This window comes from Leopardus geoffroyi, chromosome B4 (assembly GCF_018350155.1).
Source record: "Leopardus geoffroyi isolate Oge1 chromosome B4, O.geoffroyi_Oge1_pat1.0, whole genome shotgun sequence".
NCBI classification, from domain to species: Eukaryota; Metazoa; Chordata; class Mammalia; order Carnivora; family Felidae; genus Leopardus; species Leopardus geoffroyi.
In genome coordinates this window covers 131,748,817-131,768,119 of record NC_059341.1, presented here as the reverse complement: position 1 = coordinate 131,768,119, position 19,303 = coordinate 131,748,817, and the positions used below count along the sequence as shown (strand labels likewise).

Genomic DNA, 19,303 nt, shown 5'->3' with positions numbered 1-19,303 from the left:
CCCTGTTGCTTAGAGGGGAAGAGTTCTCCTCCTGGTCCTCCACAGTCCCGGCCTCTCTAGCCGGCCTTGTCTTCCACTATTGTCAGTAAGAGCCTGGGAGTCTAGCCTGCCGGCTCCTCACTCCCCCCACACTGTCTCTGTCTCACTTTCCCACTCTTGCCCATGCTGTTCCTCGACCCTGGGATGCCTTCTCCCGTCTGTCTGTCCCTACTCTCCCCAACTCTTTAAGTCCTAGCTTTAGGGAATACCTGGTCACCTTTCTTTAAGGTTTTGCAAGGACAGCCCTTATGTCTCCCAAATGAAAGCAGAGAGAAAATTAAAGGCTCCCTGTCCCTACCCTTCCCTCCCACTGACCGAGCTGCCATCTTGGATTGGAGATGGAAACTGGGTGTTGAGACGGCGAGGCACCAAGCAAGTATTCTACACGTGGGAAGGGTCCAATGCACGTATAATGGATGCTGCGTTGTGCCATCAGCTCTCCCCTTCATGACCAAGGCACCCATTTCTTTCAGTGGCTGGGGGTAGGGTTGGGGGTAGCCTGCTGATGGCACAGCTGAATTTCCTCCTCCCCAGGAACTTAACTCAGCCAAATGGAACTGCCTCACCCGAGGACATGGCCCTCCCCAAGGACAGCCACTGCATCAAAAGCCAAGACCTTTCGCCCAGTTTCTGGACCTGAGCCAGTCCTCACACCCAGGCTCTGTTGACTGAAGGAGAAGCTGGGTGCCCAGAAAGAAGGGTCCTGAAATGCGATGACAACTGTATACGATGATTCCCTTGGTCAAGCAGTCAAGATGGCTCTGGGTGACCCACCAGGTCATAAGGTCAAGTGAGCACGACAGTCCTTCACAAGTGGCTCACTGAGGAGGAACGAGTGCGAATAAAACCAGAAGGTTCCAGTAAGCTCCGTGAACACATCACCCAGGCCCCTATGCCATCCACGGCTGTCGCACCACGTCCCTTGGCTCCCACTATGTCTGCGTGGGTAGGTCCCTTGTGATCTCTCTGGCAAAGGAGCAAAGCGCCCCAACCTGGTTCCAGAATGGGTGGCTTCGTGTTTGGGGACATGTAAACGCTGAGTAGCTGTTGACCTCTGCCCAAAGGTGTCCTGGAGAGACAGGGGTGAGAAAGGCTCCCAGTGAGCAGGACTCTGGGGAGGGTGCCTGGCCACCCATTTCATGTGCAAAGAGCAGCGGCCCCCAGCAAGAACACGCCTGCACTTATGGTGTGCAAATTGAGGAAAGGAAATCTCCTTTAAGCAGGGGGGCTCTCACACCGACCACTCCTCCTCAATTGCAGACCCTACAGGAGCAGACACACCTTGCAAGTGGCAAAGATTGTAGCTACTAAGTTACTCTCCCTGCAGCCGGAAGGAAGCTTTCCTCCTCCCTCCGCAACAGCCCAGCCAATGAGAAAGTCACAACTCAGCCCGTGAAAAGCCACTACGCCTGGAGGCCCCAGTTAACTCCGATGGACTTGTTTATCGCGCAGCCTTTCCGACTCCCCTTTCCTAACAGCGACTCCTCTCTCTGTCCTTTGGACTTGCCAAGGGTTTTGCCACAGCTTGCTTGTCCTGGATGGTGGTTCTAATACTCTTCTGGAATAAACCCCTCCTTGGCTGGGAAAACAGCTGGCAGTTTGTTTTTTTAAGGTTAACAGTGAACAGGAGAGGGTGGCTTGACTTCTCGGAGGCTGGGAAGGAGGAAGATCGGAAGGTCGGGAGTAGGGGGGTCTGGGGAGGAGGCAAGTGGGTGGTCCCCTAGGAGTGGACCCGGGGGATGAAGATTTTTGTGACGCCCACCGGTGCTGCCCAGCAACCATCCAGCACAGGAGAGAAACTGCACCGCCAGGCAGACGGAACGAGTCGGCCGGTGACCTCAGCCAGGCTCTGACCGGCAGCCCAGTGCTGGTACAACTGTCCACGAGTGCAGTAGCCACGTGGCCCGGGTGGAGGCTACACGAGAATCCACCCACCCGAGCTTCCCGAGCTATCGCCACCTCTGAATCTCTGAGCTGCCGGCAACAGAGACCCACTGTTTCCCCTCGAAGACCCATCAGCCAACTCGGGAGGCAATGGGATTGCAAAGGATCCCTTCTACTCCTAAAGGCCAGCGATCCATCTTGACCGGAAGCCTCACGTGGTCCGGACGTGCGGGGGGCCCTTCCTTCCCACAGAGCCTCGGCCAGCGCCACTGTCCAGGGGTCGTCAGACGTCGAGTACTGCACAACATCACGCTGGACCAAGGGGCTCTCTTCACAGGAAGGCAGGCGTGGGAGGAGCATCCGGCCAGGGGATCCGCTGGTCCTCTGGGACCACTTCGCCCCCCGGAAGCTGCCAGCCTGGTGGAACAAAGCGTCAGCTTGGAGCTGATGTCCTGCTTGGATGGGGCACCGTCCTCCAGGATGCAGGATGCAACCTAACCCAGCAGCCATCAGGTGGTGATCTGGCCCCCGCAGGTCACTGACACGGACCCAGGAGGGACGAGGAGTGGCGCCATGGGCCCTCCTCCTGGTGGCCCTCTTGGGAGTCTTGCTTTCTGTCCCTGCGTCACTGGGCTCCGCAGGCCCAGAGAGCCCCGTTTCCAGGGAGGAGGTGGGGGGTGGCGAAGGAAGAGTCTCCCATTGACCTTCGGCTCAAAAACACCTGCTTTGTGCCAGCGGCTCGGTGTAAATTATGTCATTCGATCTCACTGCTCTTTGAGGCACACTGACATGCACCCCTCTCTCACCCTTGTGTCTCCCCCGCGCCACACCCCGTCCATCTCCTTTCCGTTTCCACGGCCCCACCCCCACCCCCACCCCGACCTCGGCGTGTCCCTGGACCCCGTGTCTCCCGGCCTCCACTCGGCACCTCCCATCCAGTCTCCCGCGGCGTCCCGTTGCCCTGGGGATGACACCCCGAGTCTTCCGGGCCCCCCGGTTGGGCAGGCAGGGCCCCATCTTCCACTGACGTTGCGCCCCCCCCCCGCCCCCCGCTTGAGGCCTCCTGGACGTCCTCCACTTGCTCCCACGTGCGCCCTCTCCACAGGCTTGCACACGCACAGGCTGTTCCCCGTGTCTCGAATGCCTTTCCTTCCGCCCTCTGCCTCGCCGCCCCCCCCCCCCCACTCAGCGTCTCCCCTCTCAGGTGCCCTCCTGTCCTGTGTCCGAGGTGACACGGCTGGAAGGTGCTGGAGCTGGGGGTCACACCCAGGCCCATCCAGGACTCCCGAGGCCACAGCCCTGATGTTGGTCTTCCGACGGCAGATATCTTCGCGCAAATCATCCAAACCCCACCAGCTACTAGTCCCTGGTTGTTCTGACCGGAAGTGCTGACCGTGGCTCCTGTTTGAGAATGAAGGCCAGATGCAGAATGATGCCTTGTTTTTTTTGGCGGGAGGTGGGGGGAAGAGAGAAAACAAAGCCAACTCTCCAGAGCTGGGGAAACTGAGGCATAGGCGTGCGTGGCGAGTTTTCTCAGGACAGTGGGAGGGCGTGGGGAGGGGGCTGTCTGCAGTTTTTCTTCACAGAGCTTCTTTTGTGGTTTGGCAGGCATGTTCATGGACCCCCTGGATCCCCTGTCCCCTTCTGGAGGGATTCTGACCCCCCCCAACAGGTGGCCCCTGTCACGTGAAGCCCAGGGCTTTCCACCCCTTCACCTGTCTGTTTCTTTTTTTTTTGTTTTAATGTTTATTTATTTTTGAGACAGAGAGAGACAGAGCATGAACGGGGGAGGGTCAGAGAGAGGGAGACACAGAATCTGAAACAGGCTCCAGGCTCTGAGCCATCAGCCCAGAGCCCGACGCGGGGCTCGAACTCACGGACCGCGAGATCCTGACCTGAGCTGAAGTCAGGGGCTCCACCAACGGAGCCACCCAGGCGCCCGCCCCGTGGAGCCGGGTTTTAGTAACCGTGCTCATGAAACACGCAAAATAACAACACGATAATGATAGCTGCCACCGTGAACTCTGTTGACCCCGCCCTGGGCTCGGTGATTTTCCCGCCTCACGAAGGCTGCTTTTGGACGCTCCCCCTCCCCCCCGCCCCACGCTGTAGGCTGCGGCTGCCCTCTGCACGGTGCCCAGGCCAGCTGTCAGTGCCCTGGTGCCCACCCCGGCCATCTACCTCCCCAGCTCCTCCTTACTTCCCCTTTGTCCTTCCTCTTTCCCATCATATTTTTAGAAATCTTTCTGCTCGCAGGCCCGTTTCCAGGACAGCTGGCCCAGCTTCCCCTTTCCAGGGCAGGAGGAGGGCGCTATCCTGGGGGCCCGAGGGCAGAGGCTCCTCAGAGTCTGGTGGGGGGGCCTGGGGCAGGAGGGGGTATCTGGCCGAGCTGTTCCTCGCCCCCGCCCCCGAGGCTCTGTGGGCGACGTGTGGCTTCCTCCCCGCCCCCAGAGCCAAGCTGCCTCTATTTTTAACTACTCCCCGGCCTCCCTGCACCAGCCCAAAGGTGCTGTCTTTGGTCACACAGAGGCTTTGTTGCCTGGACCGCTCACCTTCCCGGCAGGCCCTGGGGGGAGGAGGCCTGAACACACGGGAGGCAGGCGGGGAGGCCGCCCTGGGGGACCCGACTCCTCCAGGAAGTTTTCCGAGATCTCCCCCCTCTCCCACGTGGAAGGAGTCGCTTCCTCGTTTGCTCTGGGTCATCGTCCTGCAGGATCTGAGGGTCTGTCTCCCACTCCCCCATGTCCTGGACCAGCAGCCTCCCCCAGGGCTGGGCCTGCTGTCCCCAGCACTGCCCAGCACAGATCCTGCACGCCGGAGGACTGCTTATAGCACGAATGAACGAATGAATGAATGAACCAATCCGTGGAGATCTGAAATCTCCCAACAGACCGCCTGCGTTGACTTCACTCAATCCCTTCCCTCCCAGGGCCAGCCCAAAGCAAAGCAGCAGCCCGCCTTCTGGGCCGCACCTTCCGCAGCCCGGGCTAACCCGTGGCTCTCTCTCCTCTCAGGTTCTTGTCCCTGCCCTGCCACTTACTGGCCCCCTGACTTCAAGTAAGTCAGTCCTCTCCCTCAGTAAACCTCCGTGAGCCTCAGTGTCCTCGTGATGGGGACAACCATCCCTCTTCTTAAGGACCCATCACTTCGTATCTGCCGGGTAATCTTAAGCCAGGTGCTGTTCCCCGCTGGGTCCCCACCTTGTCATCTAGTCTCCACCGAAGACCTATTCACGGAGCCTGTATGGTCTGGGAGCCACCTGCCGTCCAAAGCCCAAAAGCTGTTGAAAGGGAAGGGTGGTTCTCTAACCATGTTCCCCCGAGCCCGTGGGGTCAGGGGAGGCGCGGTGGGCGGGGTCAGACTGCTCGGTGTTAGGTTTTGTTTGAAGAAAGGGTTCTGTTGCTAACGGGCTTGACGTCATCTGAACTTGGGGAACTGGACAGCTCCTGGAAACCCTCGTCTTCTGGATTTCCAGGCAATGCTGGGACATTCTTTTTTTTTTTTTTTTAAATGTTTATTTATTTGTTAGAGAGAGACAGAGTACAAGTGTAGGAGGGGCAGAGAGGGGGCGGTGGGGGAGACACAGAATCCGAAGCAGGCTCCAGGGCTCCGAGCTGTCCGCACAGAGCCCGATGCGGAGCTCGAACCCACAAACTGTGAGATCATGACCTGAGCAGAAGTTGGACGCTTAACCGACTAAGCCACCCAGGCGCCCTGATGCTGGGACATTCCGATTGCAGGGCACAGAGACTTTGTCCCTCTTCTTCCCTCTGCCTTGCAGAAATGCAGTTCTCTTCCCTACCAACCGTACACATGTCTCTCCTCTTTCCCCTAGACACGCCGTCCTGCTCACTGGGGAGGGGCTCAGCCATGGTTCTCTGCTGCTCCTCTCTGGCCCCCTCCACTGGCACTCTAGGTGGTGTCCTCAGCCTCCCCAAAGGCCACCCTCATCCCCCCACCCTTAAAGTCCAAACAGGAGCTTCAGGGCCCCTGTGCCACCCAGACGGCCATTATCACCAACATCATCATCTTCAACTCAAGCAACCTTCCTTGCACTGGTCATTCCTTCCCCTGCACCCCCCCCCCCAAATATTCCTTCCCCAGAAACCGACAGGGATCATTCCCTCCTTCCTTCAGGTCTCTGCCCAAATGGTGTCTCTTTCTGAGGTCTCCTCGACCACCCCCTCCCATGTCCCTTATCCTACTTGACTGTCCTTCGTCCTGCCTGTCACCCCCTGACATATTACAGTAATACCTTTATGTCTGTCTCCCCCTCTAGAGCGTGAGCTCAGGAGGGCAGGGACAGGGCCTGCTTTGTTCCCTGTTCTCCCAGCACCTGGGGCGCAGCTTGGCACTTAGCCTGAGCTTGTAAACATTTGTGGCATGCTTCTGCATTTCCACCCTGTCTTACATCTATTTACATGTGGATTCCGTCCAGGATCCTGTGAGGCAGGCACTATTGTCCCCGTTTTACAGAGGAGGAAACTGAGGCCCAGAGAGGTCGGCCCCGGGTGCTTACCTGGGTGGCACAAGTCCATCCTGAAGCCCCGGGGAAGGGTGGCCTCCGCTCCCGTCGCCTGCTGACCCAGCTGCTGCTCAAGCTGACCAGGCAGAGATGTGTCACCGAGGCTACACCAGGCCCCTTCCGGGTGGCCCCTCCCAGCCCCGCGTGGGGAGGAAGTCCTGTCTGCCGGGACCTGGTATGCAGGCTCTTGAAGCAGCAACACTTCCTAAAACCAGCAGAGTTTCGTGTGGCAGGGACTCTTTGCATTTTTGGGTGTGGGCTGGGGAGATTTAGAGGCAAAAGAGACAAACAGAGGGAGGGGTTGGGGGTAAAAAGAGAAAGTGAGAGCGAGAAACACGTACATGCGCGTGCACACACACACACACCCGCACCTGCACCCGTGCACACACAGAGGATGATGGCTGCTGGAGGGCACAGTCTTCCCTAGGGGATAATGTGGGATGATGGGCCATTTACGTAACAACCTCCCCGGATAAAACCTTTGGACAGCGGGGCCCCAAAGAGTCCACCTTACCCACAAGCTCTCTTCCATCTACTTGGGGAAAAGGAAAATGCATTCAGTGCCAGGAAAGGCTTTGCTTCCCCTGCGTGACGTGTCTGGCTTTTTCCTGTCTAGTGACCACTCGGCCATATGTTTAGTGTCCCTTTTCCCTCAGGCTGCTAGGAAACTCCTCGTCAAATGTGAAGCTCCTTTGCAGCTGTTCTATTGTCGCATATCGACTTGGGGGCCAGATGCGGCCGTGGGACTCTCAGCTCTGCCACTCGGGACCCGTGAGAGGTTGGACAAGCCGCTTCTCTGCAAGGAGCCTCAGTGCGCTTACCTATAAAAGGGGGATAATACTACTCACCTCCGGTTATAGAAAAGACGAGGGGGGAGAGTGTCCGTAAGATGCTTGGGACATAGTGGGTACTCGATAAACCCTACCTTCTTTCCCCTTTTGTTTTTAATTTTCTTTCTGGTTAAAATTCCCAATTTCATTGCTTGTGCCTTTTCTGGCCGATCGAGCCAACGTCTTCGTGGGGAAAAAAGTATCGTGTGAAGAAATTTCTAGGGCCGCCCGGGTGGCTCCGTGGGTTAAGCGCCCCACCCTTGATTTAGGCTCAGCTTATGATCTCATGGTTTGTGAGATCGAGCCCCGCGTCGGGCTCTGTGCTGACAGCGTGAAGCCTGTTCAGAATTCTCTCTCTGCCTCTCTCTCTGCCCCTCCTCCGCTTGCGCTCTCTCTTTCTCTCAAAATAAATAAAGAAAGTTAAAAAAAAATCTATAAAAATAAATAGAAATGCTTCCTCGGTGAAACTGTGCAGCCCACCTCGATTTATTCATCTGTTTCCCCACTAGTCTGGAGGCTCCATGAGGACAGGGTCACCTCTGTGTCTCTGTGTCTGGTAAAAGCAATGAATGAATGAATGAGTGAATGAATGAAAGGAACATGGGGGGGATAGCTTGGTTGCTGCCAAAGTTGGCTGCACCTTCCACCCTTCCCCGTGTGCACACCCCTCTGCACGGCTACGCTGCCTCTCCTCCCATCTGGAGGGAGAGTCTGTCACTTCCCCTCGGATCTGGCCACCTGCCATGAGAACCAGCCTGCGGGCTCGCCTGCTGGAGGACGGGAGGCCGTGCGGAGAAAGGCCCAGCTGCCCTGACCGCCACCCGGTTGCAGCCTCCTGAGTGAGCCCGGGCGACACCGGAAGAAGGACCCCTAAGCGGAGCCCAACCCACATGGCTGTCTCACAGCACTGTGAGATGTGACAAATGTCTGCTGTTTTCAGCCACCGGCTTTCGGTGTGTGTGTGTGGGGGGGCTTGTTATGCAGTGAAAGCTCACTGATACAGGTGCAATCCAACGCCTTCATTTCATGGAAGCGAACACTTGCATGAGGCTCATCTCTGGGACATGCTTGACGGAGTTGGAACTTGAGTCAGTGGCCAGCTCAGGGCCAGGGGCCAGGCCCACCCCCTGCCAGCCTTGTGCTCTCAAGACTCCTGGAACCGGCCCCCTTCCCGCCTTTGGCTCTTCGGCGACGCAACGTGATTCTCTGGGAAAACTCGTCGAAGTGATCTGCGTAGTAAACTAGCCTTTTTTTCTCTGCAAATCTGGGTCTGAGGCACAAAACACCATTTCCTGGGTCACCTCAAAACCAGAAATGCGGAGGAAGGCGTCATACCCTGCGTAGAGAAATGAACACGGCAGGTCTGGGACTGCCATCCTTTACAAAGCATGCTTGCAAGTCTGGCTTTGGGCTGGCTCCTGGCAACTTGGGCTTCCGGTGGGTTCCTGCCGTTCCCTGAGAAGAGTGGCTCGCCGAGCCTAAACCGTGCAAACAACGTGGGTTATGCTGACCACCTGCTTTCCTTCCGGGGGTCTAGAAGTTTGATGTATGCTGGGCAGGGGCTGCCTACGTGACCAGCCCCCAGTAAAAGCCCTGAGCAGAATCTTTTCTTGTGCATTCCTGGTTAACAGCACCTCGCGTGATTGATAGTCTCTCATTCTCTGAAGATTCAGCTCAAACACCACTTTCTCTGTGAAGCCTTCTCGTGATTACACCTTCCTTCCCTCTGTCCCGACAGCCCTGGTCACGTCTAATCCCATAGAGGCAGGTAGCCTGGGAGGGAGGGACCCTCTCATTGTGGGGGGGCAACGCGTTTGGTAGAATCCATAGTAGGTAAACCGTAGAGACCTCGAGTCAGTCCGACTCAACACTTGCCAGCTGTGTCACCTTCTCCTAACCAAGCTTTGCTTTTTGTCGTCTGCAAAATGGGGACAGATAAAATTGGGTCTGTTTATATGAAACAGAAAACCCAAATAACAATGGTTTAAAGAAATTAGAGGCCTATTCCTCCCTTATGAGAAAGAAGCCTGAAGGAGGTAATGTAGGACTGTTCTCAGAGAAGCCTGGTAACTTGCTTCTACTCCGAAGGTCTCATGGCCCCAAATGGCTGCCTGATCTCCAGCCATTGTGCCTGAATTTCAGGTAGGGAGAAGAACACAGATGGGAAGGGCTCCCCTTAAAGGCCTATTCCTGAGGTTCTGTGCGGCCTGAGGTCAGCGCTTTTTCCCAAAACGGGGCTCTGCTTCCTCCATGTGAACGATGTGGCCGTCCATAGCTGGTCCCTAGTTGGTGATGGGACACCTCACAGCAGTCTCCAAACACGGAGTTTGGGAAGTCTTCAGATGGCCACCACTACCATTTACGGAGTGCTCACCTCAAGCCAGGAACTGTGCCAAGTGCTTGTATATCCTCCCATTTAAGCTTTTCCACAACCCAACAAAGCGTATTACTATCCCTGTTTTATAGGGGTGAAAACTGAGTTAAGTTACTTGCTCAAGGTCACACAGCCAGAAAGAGGCAAGTTCGGATTCAAGCCCTGTGCTGACCTCATTCCCACTCTGAACTTACCCAAGCATCCCTTCGAACATTTAGAAAGAAGTTTAGTGGCCTGCCCTCCCCTCGGGGGAGAGATAGGAAAGGTCCAGCCCTTGCATCCAATTGTAGCAAAACCATGTAGGTGACGCTTTCTGTGGCTCCAAAGCTCAGAATTCCTCACCTGTTGGGCACAGCTGGTTTGAAGGCGAGAGAGCTGGAAGGAGCCTAGAGATGGTCTAATTCAATGACCTCATTTACATGTGGGGTCACTGAGACCTGGAGGAGGCGGGGTTAATGAGTGAGTAAGGGGCAGAACTTGCCCTTGAGCCCATTTGGGCTGCACAGTTAGAGTAATCCATCCATTCATCCATCCATCCATCCATCCATCCACCCATCCATATGTCCATCCATCCATCCATCCACCCATCCATCCATCCACCCATCTATCCATCCATCCATCTGTCTGTATGTCTGTCCATCCATCCATCCATCCATCCATCCATCCATCCATCCATATGTCCGTCCATCCATCCATCCGTCTGTCTGTCCATCTGTCTGTCCATTCACCCATCCATCCATCTGTCCATCCATCCATCCATCCATCCATCCGCCTGTACGTCTGTCCATCCATCCATCCATCCATCCATCCATCCATCCATCCACTCATCCATCCACCCATCTATCCATCCATCCATCTGTCTGTACGTCTGTCAGTCCATCCATCCATCCATCTATTCATCCATCCACCCATCCATCCATCCATCCATCCATCTGCCTGTACGTCCATCCATCCATCCATCCATCCATCCTCCTGCCCGTCTGTCCGTCCATCCATCCATCCATCCATCCATCCATCTGCCTGTATGTCTGTCCGTCCATCCATCCATCCATCCATCCATCCACCCATCCATATGTCCATCCATCCATCCATCCATCCATCCATCCCTCCATCCCTCCATCCATATGTCTGTCCATCCATCCATCCGTCTGTCCATCTGTCCATCTGTCTGTCCATTCACCCATCCATCCATCTGTCTGTATGTCTGTCCATCTATCCATCCATCCATCCATCCATCCATATGTCCATCCATCCATCCATCCATCCGTCTGTCTGTCTGTCCATCTGTCTGTCCATTCACCCATCCATCCATCCATCTATCCATCCATCCATCCATCTATCCATCTATCCGTCTGTCTGTCCGTCTGTCCATCCATCCATCCATCCATCCATCCATCCATCCATCCACCCATCTATCCATCCATCCATCTGTCTGTATGTCTGTCCATCCATCCATCCATCCATCCATCCGCCTGTATGTCCATCCATCCATCCATCCATCCATCCATCCATCCATATGTCCATCCATCCATCCATCTGTCTGTCTGTCCATCTGTCTGTCCATTCACCCATCCATCCATCCATCCATCCATCTATCCATCCACCCTTCTGTCTGTCTGTCTGTCCGTCCATCCATCCATCCATCCATCCACTCATCCATCCACCCATCTATCCATCCATCCATCTGTCTGTACGTCTGTCTGTCCATCCATCCATCCATCTATTCATCCATCCACCCATCTATCCATCCATCCATCCATCCGCCTGTACATCCATCCATCCATCCATCCATCCATCCATCCATCCATCCTCCTGTACATCTGTCCATCCATCCATCCGCCTGTATGTCTGTCTGTCCATCCATCCATCCATCCACCCATCCATATGTCCATCCATCCATCCATCCATCCATCCATCCACATGTCCGTCCATCCATCTGTCCATCTGTCTGTCCATTCACCCATCCATCCATCTGTCCGTCCATCCATCCATCTGTCCATCCACTCATCCATCCATCCATTCGCATCCATTCAGTAGATGACTGAAGGCCTACTATGTGCCATGCACTCTTCTTGGCATTGGCACAAGGCAGACAAAAATCCTGGTCCATGCAGGGCACGTGGTTGAGTCCGCTGGGCCAAGTGGGACATGGCAGGTGGTGGGTAGGGTGTGTGTCTGGGATTAGTCCTCTCTGAGGTCCCTCCCTTTCATAATTTTCTCTGATTTCTCATGGCTTGGAACTGGAGGCAGGCTCTGTCTGGCAGATGGGCCACCCCTGAATCTTGGGACTGCTGAGGCTCTGGCCTGTGAGACCCCTGCTGCAAGTGAGTCTTCCAAATGTGCCCAGTATCCCTCAGACCTGTCATTCCTTGTCCAGGTTTGGCCACTTACTGGGAGCCTGTAGCACAGAGGGACAGGAGGAAGCTGGGCCTGGGGGATGGTCCATGACTTAGTAAGCCAAAGGCAGGGATGGGGGTCAAGGGCAGCAGAGCACCCTTTGACGTTAAAGTTCATGTCTAGAAATTGCCCCTAATGAGATAATTGCACACATGTGGAAAAGGATGGGTACACAAAGGATCTTCTCCACGTCGTTGGTGGCGGGGGAATTTGGGAACTTGGTGGCAGTTGAATGCTCATCGGGGACTGAATGGTTAATAAATTATGCTGAGCCCATATGATGGGTCAGTGTGAGTCATTAAAGAGAATAATGAGGATGTTGAATTCAAGCATCTTTTGGTTTTAAGTAAATATAACTCAGTCTAGCTCAAGCTGGAATTTACCGGCTCAGTTCCTGGAGAGTCAGAGATGTGGTTGGCCTTGGGGACGTGGATAGCAGAGGCTCAAAATCTTCCTCCTTCTCTCTCTTTCTCATTTTCTCAGTCTGTCTGAGCTGTTTCTTTCTCTGGCTTAGATGGGTTTTCTCCATAGGACAGCCAGCCTGGCCACACAGACAGGGACAGGCTCACATCAGATCACCTTTGACCTTGGAAAGACAGCCTACCAAAAAAAATTCTCAGGGAAAGACTCTGATTGGCTAGGCCTGGGTCATGTGCCCACCTCTGGACCAATCCCCTGCAACATCACAGGAGGAATGCCATGATTGGTCAGGACCGGGTCACATGTCCAGCCTCCTGGTCAAGGAGGAGGGAGGGGGGAGGGGCTGGGGGACAGCCACACCAGAACCGCCAGGAGAAGGGCTGTTCCTTAAAGGAAGGAACACTGGGTGGGTAAAAGCAAGAAATGTCTACTCTTGCTTTGTTTTTTGTTTTGTTTTGTTATGTTTTCATTTCTCTTGTTTTTATTTTTATTATTTAGATGATCCTAGACTATATTGATTGGTGTGGAACATTACCTTCAATCCGGAGCTGAGTGTGGGGTGCGTCTTTGCATACAGGAAGGAGACAGACTCTGGAGCCAGACTGCCCGGGGTTCCAAGGCCAACTTTGCCGCTTTCTGACTGTGGTCTTGGGCAGTTGATATAGCCTCCGTGAGCCCCAGTTTCTCCATCTGTAAAATGGGCCTAACAACAGTGCTTATCCCATATCACTACTTTGAGAATGAAGGAAGTTAACCCACGTCCGGCACGTTTGAGTGGTGGTTGTGTGCTGTAGCTTTTCGACAGATGTTGGCTCTTGTAGATGCCTAGAGCAGAGGTTGTCAGCCTGACAGGGGTCAGGGAGGTAAGTGAGTGAGGCCAGTGGACCTACTTGGGGGCAAAATAGGGAAAGGTGGGGACTGTGGCAAAATAGAGGGGTCTGTCCCGTGCGAAGTGGTCCTCAGCTCCAGCCGACGATTGCCTCGAAATGACAAGAGCCCAGGAAGGCCAGATCTCTGTTTTTCAAGGATTTCTGGATTTATAAATTTGTGTGTGATAGTAACGAGCAATTCGCTTTTTCAAAACCTGCAAAATGGTGGGCTGGAGAACAACACGAAAGCCAACAAAAACGGGTGGATCCGGCTCATGGCTCATCCATTTGAAGCCTCGGAGGGAAACACACGTTGGCAGGATGTTCACCAAAATGTTAACAGATATTGTCTCTGGCTTGTGGGATTTAAGGTCATTTGAACGTTCTTTGTATTTTAAAATTTATTTTTGTTAAAAAAATTTTTTTAAATGTTTGTTTATCTTTGAGAGAGAGGGAGAGACAGAGCGGGAGTCGGGGAGGGGCGGAGAGAGAGGGAGACACAGAATCTGAAGCAGGTTCCGGGCTCTGAGCTGTCAGCACAGAGCCCGACGCGGGGCTCGAACTCACAAACCTGAGCCGAAGTTGGACACTTAACCGACTGAGCCACTCAGGTGCCCCAAATTTATCTTTATTTTTATTTTTTTAAATATTTATTTATTTATTTGAAGCGGGGGGAGGCACAAGTGAGTGAGGGGCAGAGAGAGAGGGAGAGGGAGAGAGAGAGAGAGAAACGGGGCTCACCCAGAGCTTGTGTTTTACTCGAAGCAGGGCTCATGCTCACCCGATGTGGGACTCGAACTCACGAACTGTGAGATCGTGAGCTGAGCCAAAGTCAGAGGCTTAATGACAGAGCCACCCAGGTGCCCCTCTCTGCGTTTTTTAAAATGTTTATTTTGAGAGAGAGAGAGAGAGAGAGAGAGAGAGACAACGAGCGAGCACGAGCAGGGGAGGGGCAGAGAGAGAGAGGGAGGGAGAGAATCCCAAGCAGGCTCCACGCCGTCAGCACGGAGCCCGATGTGGGACTCAGTCTCACGAGATCATGACCTGAGCCAAAACCAAGAGCTGGATGCTTACCCGACTGAGCCACCCAGGCAGCCTCCTTTGCATTTTCTATGTTAGTCTGAGCCTTGGGCTCACATCCCATCTCTACCCACGTGGCCTGGGGCGCATGACCCGACCCTGTGAGTCGGTTTCCTTGTTGCCAAAGGGCAGATAAGAAAGCCTCCTTCGCTCCTGGGGGGAGGAGGAGATCGCCAAAGCAAAACACGCGAAGGTCGTGGTTCAGTATTTAAAAACAAAAAAAAAATTTTTTTTTAAACGTTTATTATTTTTGAGAGAGCGAGAGCCAGAGAGCAAGCAGGGAAGGGGCAGAGACAGAGGGAGATACAGAGTCGGAAGCAGGCTCCAGGCTCTGAGCTGCCAGCACAGAGCCCGATGCGGGGCTTGAACTCACAGACCGCGAGATCATGACCTGAGCTGAAGTCGGCCACTTGCCTGACTGAGCCACCCAGGCGCCCCGGTCGTCGTTCAGTATTGAGGACACAGTTGTATATGGTGCATGCAGCCGGTACCTAAGGGTGCCGCCCAGCTCAGACGTCCGAGAACGTGGCCCTTCGGTGCTGGAGATGTGGGTGTTTCCAGGGTCCCCAAGTGTTTTGATCCGAGCCTAGGACTCGCAAGGTGGAAGGTCGAGGGGAGGGGAGACGCGAGGTGAGGGTTGTCATTCCACACCGAGTGGCTGGCCGGGAGCTCCTGAGTGCAAACCCGAAAGCCACCACCAACGCTCAGTGATAAGCCTGGGGCTGGGGGGGGGGGCTCTTAGCCCACTCAGTGGGGGCTTCCCAGGGCAGGGATGCCCGGCCAGAGCCTTGGCTATTTGCACGAGAAAGGAGAGAACGCTACGGAAGGTCAGGCAGGAGTTTGTGCTTCAGAGAAGGTGGTGGTGGAGCTGTTCCAGGTTCGCGGAACAGCGCGAACGAAAGCTCAGAGGCTGTGATGGGGCGGAGGGTGGGATTAGTTCTGTCTCAGGTCTCTCCCTCCCCCCACGCCTCCTCCCAGGCCTCCACCCTCCACTCAGCTGCTCCCGGACTTCCACTTCCGCTTTCCGACACAGGTGGTAGGAGTTTGGGGACAGCAGCTTCTGCTGGGGACAGGAACACACATTTGCCCATCAAGCATATGCAGGCAGATCGTGTGCACGCAGGGGGCTCTGTCCCTTCTGGAAAGCTCACCGGAGTGGGGCCTGGAAGGAGCAGAAGCCTCCAGGGAGCCTGGGTGGCTGTGCTGTGGGGTGGGCTGGGGCTGAGGTCTGGCGGGAGCCAGAGGCCGTGTCTCCCTGCGGTGGTCGCTAGATGGCCTCGGCCGTCTCGGGTGCTTGTACCTGTATGACCACACGCGCCAGGGCTCTGCTCACCCCTTTTGGCCCAGGCGGGCCCGTGCTCACACTGGATCCTGGGAAAGAGCACCAGGCATTTGCAGCTTCTGGGTGGGACGGGGGTGGGAGGGGGCTGCAGGTGGGAGCCAAGGTGTTAGCCTGGGGGGGCCCTGCAGGGGAGGGGGAGGATGCTACTACAGCGATGGGGGTGGGGAGGAGGGAGCAGGTGAGACCCGGAGGAAACCCAGGCATAGTCAGAGACCCTGAGATGAGGGCCTTTGAAGACGTGGCCCGCTGTGTCTCTGGTGGGTGTTGGGGAAGTGAAGGTCTCTGAGCGCCCAGTGGGTTAGCGGCTCGGGGTGGGAGGTGGTGAGGCGGGGTCGGGGGGGGGGGCCGCAGGCAGGGGGAGCCGAGGAAGTGGAGGCAGTGAGGTGGGGTGCCCAGAACAGATCAAGAGGTGGGGGTCCCCCCCCGGGGCTGGGGTGGGGGTGGGCAGGGTGTTTTTAAGAAGGAGCGACTCTACCTGAGTCAGGACATGGGCATTTGTGGCAGGAAGGGACCCATACCCTCCCCCACACCCCCCCCCCCCCACACCCCAGGAGGGGAGGAGGGCCCAGAGAGGAAGGCAGCTGGAGGGGGAAAGGCCAGAGGATTCCCCTGGCCCAGGGGCGTCCCGTCTGCCCTCGCTGCTTTACAGAGCAGGAACCAGAGGCTCAGGGCGTGCCGTTGCCAATATGCAGGGATTCCGGCCCAGAGTTTGGTTCTGACTTTTGTGATCTTGTGGTTGAGACTGAGTCATATTTCTGGGACATCAGTTCTAGTTATTTTGGAGGCCACTCCTCTAGAGTTTTTGTCGGTTCTTCAAAAGATTGAAACCTGATACCGGAGGCCTTAAACTTGTATCAGGTGCAGTCTATCCTGGGGTCTCTGCCTTTTCTGTTTTTGTTTTTGCTCGAAAGTGTAATTTATAGACGTTAACGGAATGATCTGTTTACACATGGCCTCATGGGTCTCCTTTCTGCCGTTTTGGTCTCTTGTCTTCAGCTCTTGGGTTCATGGGCGCAACGGTGGGGGGGGATGGCTGGGGCGACCCAGCTGCTCCTTGTGGGTTGACAGAATCACTCCCGCCCCACGGCCGTGACCTCCTGCTTTGAAAGCCAATTGGTCACATCATTCTTCCCTTAAAAACCATCAGGGGCTGGACCTCCAGATGGCATGGAGACTCCATAACATGACCCGGGAGACCCTCTGGAAGCTGGCCACCGCCTGTCACTCTTCCCTCTGCCCTAGGCTACAGCACGAAGGGCGATCCTTCTTTGTCTTGAGCAGTCCGTGTTCTCTCCTGCCCCAGGTGACCGGCCCGTGACTGCAGTGAACGTGTGATCCCTGAAGCTTCTGCTGGAAGGATCCTCGGGGCTGTCTGGGGTCTCTCCCCTTAAGGAAGAGAACGGCCGTGGCAGGGGCGGGAGGCTGGGGCCCAAGCGCCCTGGGTCTCGTTTCCATTCTCTTTCCCTACTGTCTTTTCTGTTCCCTCAGCTGCCGCCCAGGCTCTGTGGCTCAGCCCACACCGGGGAGTGTGCCGGGGAGAGGGCCGCGTCTGGATTCTCCGCGTGGCCTTGGATCCACGGGGTCCTGAGACAACCCTGGCACAGATGGGGGATGCGTCTTGGCCGAAGTCAGCACCAGGGTGGGAGGGACAAAGGGCTCCTGACTCCCACCTTCTAGAACTTTCTATCTGGACCCGAGTCTGCAGGCCGGGACCCCCGACAGGTGGGGGTCACACGGGGTGGCGCGAGGGTACAGGAGGGCACAGAAACAGCACGGGGCCCGCACCGAGGCCAACCCGGGCTTCGCCTGCTGGCTCTGTCCCTCCTGGCCGTGCGACGGGAGCTGAGTCACTCAGCCGTGCTCAGCCTTGGTCTCCAACTCCACAAGATGGGACTGTGTGCTCACTTCACCCTTAGACATGCCCAGAAGGCATATATCCTCCCTCTCTGGGCCTCGGTTTCCTTTTCCATAAAAGCAGGGATAATGACAGCACCTCCCATGAAGGAAGGCGTGGGGGTTTGCCTGGAAGGGGCCACAAAAGGCAGCTAGCGCTGGGCACTGCGGCCTTGGGGCAGTGAGAGGGCCCGGCCGGGGTCATCAGCTCCTGGGAGCCTGGGTTGCGAGGAGGAACCAGACAGGGGGGCACTGGAGGGTCTGGCCCCTTGGTTCCCTCTTCCTGGGTTTCCCCGGAGACCAAAGCCGGCCCGCGGGCTCCGCCCTGTGGTGGCCGCAGGGATGCCACTCAGAGAAGCCACAGCCTGGGGCTTCCCAGGGGTCTTGGGCATTGACTGCAGGCTGAGCCGGGCCTGGAAACTTGGAAACTCTGTCCTCCCGTTCCCTCCCGGCTCTGTCGCTCCTGACCCTCCATTGCTGGCCTCAGGTGGCGGAGGGGGACGAGGAGGTGCCAGGAGGTGCCAGGAGGACAGGTAGGTAGGGCCTGGACCAAGGTGAGGGGGCTGGGGTCGTACAAGGGCTGGCCCAGGTCCTATCTTTATGTGAGTTGTTGATGTTTTGTTCACCATGATTTATTGCCCGGATTTTGATTTAGGAAGATGGCACAAAGTAGTATTTACGCCGATTGGTGAATTTTTGGGTTCCGTCAGATTCTGTGCCCGAGGTGATGTCCTACTTGCCTCCCCCTAGCCCGGCCCTGTTGGGGGGACAGGTGGGGAGGGGCTGGGCTGCCCTCCCATGGAATCCCCCCCCGACTGTTCATTTGTCCCCCCCTCGGCCTCCCTCCACCTCCCGCCATCCACTTTCCATCCATCCCTTCATCACCTGTCCATCTGTCCGGCTGTCTGTAGCTAAGAACCAGCATTTGCGTCTAGATGGTCCGAGTTCGCCTCCTCGCCGCCCATCCTGGGCGAGCCATGACAATTAAAAATGTGCGTCAAACCCCACCATCAACACAGTAAAAACCCCACAGAATGGGAGGAAATATTTACTTTAAGTCTTTATATCTGATAAGGAATGAACGCCCAGAACCTACAGAGAACTCCCCGAACGGCCTCAATAAAAAAGCAGGGGGGCCTGCATGGCTCAGCCGGCTGAGGGTCTGACTCTTGATTTCGGCTCAGGTCATGAGCTCACGGTTCGTGAGTTCAAGGTCTGTGCTGACAGCCCAGAGCCGCTTGGGATTCTGTCTCTCCCTCTCTCTGCCCCTCCCCTGCTCGTGTTCTCTAAATAAATAAATAAACAAACAGACAAATAAATAAACAGACACCAAAAAAAAAAAAAAAAAAAGCAAACAACCTGATTCAAAAACGGGCAAAGGACTTGAACAGACACCTCTCCAGGGAAGACGTACTAAAGGCCGATGGGCACACGCGGGGACGCTCAGCCTCCCTCGCCACTGGGGAGAGGCCAGTCCGAACTGCAATGAGACAGCACCTCACACCCGTCAGGATAACTTTTCTCTCACACACAAAAAACCAAAAAATAAACGTTGGCGAGGACGTGGAGCGATCGGAACCCACGGGCACTGTTGGGGGGAAGGTGAACATGGTGGGGCGGCCGTGGAAAACAGCCGTGGAAAACGGCTCC

At 55.8% G+C, this 19,303-nt stretch overlaps 1 protein-coding gene across 3 annotated transcripts in view; it reads right to left on the bottom strand.

Moving 5' to 3' along the window:
- The window catches only part of CYTH4 (cytohesin 4), a 28,179-nt gene extending 21,583 nt beyond the window's left edge, over positions 1-6,596 (bottom strand). Inside the window, exon 1 of one of the 3 annotated variants that reach the window (XM_045463575.1) lies at positions 6,443-6,596. In XM_045463575.1, the coding sequence (XP_045319531.1) occupies positions 6,443-6,461 (19 nt within the window). In that variant the 5' untranslated portion in view covers positions 6,462-6,596. Of the gene's footprint in view, positions 1-337; positions 1,196-6,442 lie in introns of those variants that run through there. The other 2 variants (XM_045463576.1, XM_045463574.1) reach the window with 2 other exon arrangements.
- Between the last annotated feature and the right edge of the window lie 12,707 nt (positions 6,597-19,303).